Genomic DNA, 6,486 nt, shown 5'->3' with positions numbered 1-6,486 from the left:
GGGGAGAGCAGCTCCCCCAAGTGCTAACACCTGAAAATCAGCACAACAGGCCCCTCCCCCAGAAGACCAGCAAGACTGACAAGTTTCAGGGGAAGTCAAGGGACTTATAGTACACAGAATCAGAAGATACTCCCCCGTGTTTTTTTTTTTTTTTCTTTTGCTTTCTGGTTTCGGTTTGCTTCCCCCACCCTTTTTTTCCCTTTCCTTCTTTTACTTTCTCTTTTTCATCTTTTCTTTCTTTTTCTTTTACTTTTTCTGTTTTCTTTCCTTCTTTTTCTCCTCTCTTTTTCTCCTTTTCCCAATACAACTTGTTTTTGGCCACTCTGCACTGAGCAAAATGACTAGAAGGAAAACCTCACCTCAAAAGAAAGAATCAGAAACAGTCCTCTCTCCCACAGAGTTACAAAATCTGGATTACAATTCAATCGAGACCAGAAGATCTTTGGAACAGATCAACAAAACCAGGAGTTGGTTCTTCGAAAGAATTAATAAAATAGATAAACCATCAGCCAGCCTTATTAAAAAGAAGAGAGAGAAGACTCAAATTAATAAAATCATGAATAAGAAAGGAGAGATCACTACCAACACCAAGGAAATACAAACGATTTTAAAAACATATTATGGACAGCTGTACGCCAATAAATTAGGCAATCTAGAAGAAATGGACGCATTCCTGGAAAGCCACAAACTACCAAAACTGGAACAGGAAGAAATAGAAAACTTGAACAGCCCAATAATCAGGGAGGAAATTGATTAAAAAAGACACTACTGTAAAATACACTTTCTTAAAAAAATCTTCCCCTCCAGTTTTCTTCAGTGTCTTTCTCCCTTCCATTAAAAGTAAGGAAGGGGCACCTGGTTGGCTCAGTGGTTGAGTGTCTGCTTTTGGCTCAGGTCATGACCCTGGGGTCCTGGGATCAAGCCCTGTGTTAGGCTCCCTGGCAGGAGCCTGCTTCACCCTCTGACTCTCTCTCTACCTTTCTCTGTGTGTCTCTCATGAATAAATAAATTAAATACTTTTAAAAATAAAGTAAAAGTAAGGGATTAACACTTTGATTTTTCGTTTATCCCTAAAACTTGAATTCAGATAGCCCTGGGCAAGTTAATATTAAGCTAACATTAGTCATAGCACCTTAGTATGAATAGATTGATCAGATTACTCCCTAGAAGAATGAAGAAATAGGACAAAAGGAAAAACATATTGATGGGGAAGAGGGGTAAATAAGTTACAACACAATACAAACCTAGATGGGTAGACCTGGGGAGAAGTGGTGGTCCTAGCTAAGCAGCATAAGAATATAGGACACTTGTCATCTCCTCTAATGTCGTAAGTGATCTGCAAGGGCTTCTGGGCCACCTAATAAGTGACCACTAACTCCTTTAACCATTCCTCTAAGAAATTCATTAATGTCCTAGAAATATTTCCTCTCCCTTTTAAAAATGAAAATAGACATTCTTAAAATAATGTTAATACATTAATAAAATTAAATCTCTGGTATCCCAAAATGATCCTAAAAAGTATAATCCATGCTAATCTGAAAAAATAGTAAACAAATATAATATGGACAAGACTCTTCCATTATAAGAACCCACAAAATTATTACTTGTGATCCCATTACAATGCTAAATTATATTCAAACACAAAGCACTATTACATCAAACAGACCAGACATGGTTACAGTTACTCTTTTTAAAACACAATATAACACTCATTTAGAATTAATATAACACATCAAAATATGTATCTTACAATGAATTATAAGGAGATAAATACACTTGTTAGCAGCACAAAGTCTGTTTTCTAATAAGATATTATTTTAATAACAAAGTACAAGCAAAATCAATACTTTTCTACAGAAAACATTAGAAAAATCTCCATTTCTCTAAGATATTAGAATTGATTTTGGTTTTATCATTCCCCCATTCATATTAGTATCATAACTGTGTGGCTAAAACAACTCCTTGTCTATAAAAATATGTTGGAACCTTTGTTGATTTCCACATTCCTCCAGATGAGAAGTAGCATGTATCTTTATTATATAGCACACAGATTTTATGTAGATCATTGTTTTAAATTAGAGCATTTTGCAATGCTCTATGTTTCAAAGTACTGTAATATTTTAGACCTCAGATTTAATTATGAATCATATCTTGGGTCTGCTACTTGCATACTAGTACCAAACTAGTACTAGTATACTGCTACAGGTAGCAGATAAATAACTGTAAGGGGAGTCCAATGCTGCCAAAATTAATCTTTTGCAGTTTTTTTCTCCCAAAATGTGAATCTCCTTCCATAGCTGCTAGGAGGTAGGCTGTGCATGACTCACAATGGTATGACTCGGGTAAAGCTGGACCAGAAAAATTTCTGAAGGTCCACAAATTTCAATGGTCCACATGCCTAGCTGCCTTCAGTCCATGAAGGTGACTTGACAGTTGCTACTTAAATTAAAGAAATAAATACAAAATGGTGAGGCTTTTAAAAGGTGTACCCATCTCTTCATCTTTTTTCTCTGGCCTAAGCTTAGTAATTAATTAGTGCACTGCTTCTTTCATAGGCTCAAAAAGTGCAGTAACCTGTCAGAGATAGTCAATGTTACTCTAGGAGCATGGTAAAAACTCTTTGTATTATTCAGGTCCATATATTTCAAGACATATTCTTTGGAAATAGTTTAAGAGTACTGGAACTGTGATTATCACTTATCTGCTGTCTCCTGGACCTATAGAGACAATTTGGGTCACATTGTATGTTCTTTGATGAACTATTTGGCTTGGGTGGATTCAGTATGATATCTTATACAGTCCATAGAGGTTACTGTATGTGAATTTATTTCATGTTATTACTTTAAATATAACAGAGGCCTGAGTTCAGATTTTCATTTTATTAACAGGTGTGATAGATGTTTCATATTGACAATTAAATGAAGGAAATAGTTATTTGAGTCTTCAAATCCTGGATTATAATCACACATGGGAGATAAAAATGGTCCCATGTTTATATCACTTTCTTTTCACAGAATAACATATTGTCCATCCTACTTAAAATACAATCAAAATATGATGTTTGAATATAAACTGTGGCTACTAGTATAAAAAGACAAACTACATTGCCTCTAAATACAGAGACTCAGTGTCCATTGCAGCAAAACTAAGTGCTTATGATGAGCCCAAGCTGATAGTCTCCTGTGTCTTAGGTTCACATAAAACTGATGACTCTGAGTACATATATATAGAATGCCACTGAAGTTTTACAGTTTAATTCCTGACTTGATAACAAATTATTACATGGACATGTCAACATGTGATGGTGGAATACAGTGCTTTAAACAGTTTCCTCATATAGGTGAAATAGAGCATAACTGAAAAGTCGTCAGTGCTCCCTGTGATTACTTTCCAGTGGCTTGTGATATTACAAATACCTTCTGGTATACTTACATTTCAGATAACATTCAGGTTTTGTTTTAATTTATCATAATTCAGTGGTATGGTTGCTTACAAAGGATTTTGCATGGAGTTGGATGCTATCTTGTCTTGAAAGTCGTCTTCTGAACTCATTAGTGGTGAAGTAGTATATGACTGGGTCAAGACAGGAATTCATACTAGCAAGACAGAGAGCAACTGAATGAAATATTAGAATCACCCTTCTGGCTAGGCAGCTTTGAATTTTGTTGGACTTGACCAGGAAATCCAAAGGAAAACTGAAGTGATAAGGTGCAAAGCAAATTAGGAATACTCCTGCACAGGTTAGAATCATCTTCAAGGCTCTCTTTTTCTCCCCAAGGTCTTGGGCCACAGGATATTTATCATGCAGTGATAAAACTGTCTTCCAGGTACAATATAGGACAATCAGAAGAGGAGTGACAAACCCAATCAACTCGCCAATGGTCATCATGGCAATATACTGGGCCAAATTGACGTTCCTGGTAGGAAGATCCACAAAACATTTGGTTCTGTTACCTGCGGTGTCATCACTGGTTCTGAGGAGAGGAAAGAGAAGACAGGCAAGGCAGATGATCAACCAGCCAGCAATGCTGATATATAGGTCATATTTCTGTTTGCAATCATGGAAGCGAAAGGGGTATATAAGAAACAAAAGCCGTCTCACACTTATGCAGACCAAGAAGTAGATGCTTGCATACATGTTGACATACTTCAGGTAGAAACAGAACATGCAGAGGCCAGGCCCAAATGGCCAGTCATAATTTAAGTAGTAAAAGATCCTCAGTGGCAGGGAGAGAACTTGTAGCAAGTCAGCAATGGCTAAGTTTATCATGAATATCACAGCCCGTTTGGTTTCTTTCATATAGCCATAAAATACCCATAAGGCTAATATATTCCCTATGAGACCTGGCACAAGAATTAGAGTATATGTCACTGCATAGATAAAATATCGAAAATCTGTCTTGTCTCCATCTGGCCCAGTACACGTGACATTAATAGGCATGTTTCTTTCCAGAACAACTATCTTTGCTAAATGGTGGATCAAAACAGAAATTCACGATCAACTGCTCCTCTTTCTAAAGACTTTTTATCAATGGGTTGTAGAGAGTGAGAATAAAATAACCTCTTTCTTATTTCATTGGTCTGAGCCTCTACATAATTTGGAAGACTTTCAAAGAAGTATTTGCATATTTGCCTTGGATTTTTTTATACTAATCACACTCAAGTCTAATGTGCAAGCACCAATTAACAAGCTATTATAACTTTTCCCTCTTGTTTACTGTTATAAGGCCTTCTGGGACATCATGACAGTTGATTCTCTCCCATTTGGATTATGAATGTGCCACACAGCAGCTCTTCGAATTTCCATATGATGATAGGCATCTCTTTACAGGTGTTTGACAGCAGTTTTTTTTTTTTTTCTGATTTTTGGCTCACATAGAAGGAAGGTTTTGTTTAGTACTCAGTGAGTCCGCAGTTCTTCAGAGGTGATTAACTTGGATACATCAGCTTTCTGAGACTTTTTCAGTTAGGTGTTGAAAGCAAAAAAATGGGAAGCAAAGGCAGAGCTGCAAGTGAAAAAACAAATAAACAAATTATTGTCTGGCACTTTTGCAAAAAAAGAAAAAGCCTATGTGTACAAAAATCTATTCATTTGAATGGAAAATTCTGATGTAAGGGAGGGTGACAAGCCAGTTTCTGTACTCTTGAAGAGTTATCACCTCAAAATTCAATCTATGAAAATAAAATTAATATTTGTTCAAAATATATCTTATCTTGTCAGGTTATGTCATCTCTTTGATAAAAAAAATCTAATGGTTTTTGCTCCTCTTACTTAGAAGAAATATCAAAGTTATTTACAATGGCCTACATCTCTGGGGTGCTTGAGTGGCACAGTCGGTTAAGCTTCTGACTCTTGGTTTCACCTCAGATCTGATCTCAAGGTTTTGAGTTCAAGCCCCATGTGAGGATCCATGCTCAGTGCAGAGTCTGCTTGGGTTTCTCTCTCCCTCTCCCTCTGCCCCTCCTCTCTCTACCTCTCTGTTTCAAATAAATAAATAAATATTTTTAAATGGCCTAATCTGTTTTTTAGTTAGTAATTTCTGTCTGTGTCCTTTTTATGCCTCTGTTTTCCTGCTTATTCCACCCTACCATAGCAAGGCCAGAAATTCTTTGAAGTCAGAGGTTGGGGTTTAGACACCTTTATATCCCCTGGAGCACCCAGAGATATGTTTGGAATGTGATGGATTCATCCAATATTTATTCAGCAAATATTTATTCAACATCCGCCATTTGCCAGGCACTGCTCTTGATATGAGGATAGAGTGGAAAAGGGCACATGATTTCAGTCTTCATGGACCTTATTTTCTAGTGAGGCAGAATGATAATTGCCATACAATATTTAAAAAGTGTGTTTGTAGGCAATCTACAGCATACTTTATAGGACAAATGAAGGTAAACTAAAATATTAAGAACATTTTTCCTTAAGTGAAGTGAAATCAAAGCTATGACTACCCTCCCAAAGTCTATAATCTTCCTATTGGTCATTCTGTCATTGGGCACATTTTAGTGCATTTTCATATGTATATCCTAGCCTGTAACCTCAAAATGCTTCTGAATAGAATATATACTTTACAATTCCTCTGGCTTCCTCTTGGAATGTTGATGATGATTTCCCTTTGTTTAAATAACATTATTTTCTAGTAGGAAAAGTTGCTTGAAGTGACTGAAAAAGCTTTCCTTCGTGGGAAAAAAAACTAGTTAAAACCCATGTTTTAGAATGAATATAAACTCCTCAGTTTTTAAAGAGTGATGGAGACAAAAAAATAAAGGAGGCATTTTTCTTCAGAACATGACACTATTTTCTGAGATTTTCATTTCTTAGGAAAGAAATCCATATCATCTCAGACACAGAAAGAGACTCCAGTTTGAATGAGGTATTTATTTAAAGAATCATGCCAGCATCTTTGATCAAATTATTTTTTGCTATCAGGAGACTAATCTTCCTTAATTTTACATACTTCCTTTTGGGAAGAAAAAAAGAAGAGA

At 36.1% G+C, this 6,486-nt stretch overlaps 1 protein-coding gene across 1 annotated transcript; it reads right to left on the bottom strand.

The window, feature by feature from the left end:
- Positions 1 to 229: 229 nt before the first annotated feature.
- On the bottom strand, positions 230 to 4,601 carry GPR174 (G protein-coupled receptor 174). Its single transcript, XM_072743376.1, has one exon. The coding sequence runs from the start codon at positions 4,439 to 4,441 to the stop codon at positions 3,467 to 3,469; it is 975 nt and encodes a 324-aa protein (XP_072599477.1). The 5' UTR covers positions 4,442 to 4,601; the 3' UTR covers positions 230 to 3,466.
- Positions 4,602 to 6,486: the final 1,885 nt, after the last annotated feature.

Source organism: Vulpes vulpes, chromosome X (genome assembly GCF_048418805.1).
Source record: "Vulpes vulpes isolate BD-2025 chromosome X, VulVul3, whole genome shotgun sequence".
NCBI classification, from domain to species: domain Eukaryota; kingdom Metazoa; phylum Chordata; class Mammalia; order Carnivora; family Canidae; genus Vulpes; species Vulpes vulpes.
Note: the sequence above shows the minus strand (reverse complement) of the source record. Positions and strands in the feature narration are given on the sequence as shown.

What these genes read in the sequence shown, in the direction of transcription:
- GPR174 (XM_072743376.1), bottom strand. Translation starts at nt 4,441, where the DNA reads ATGCCTATTAATGTCACGTGTACTGGGCCAGATGGAGACAAGACAGAT.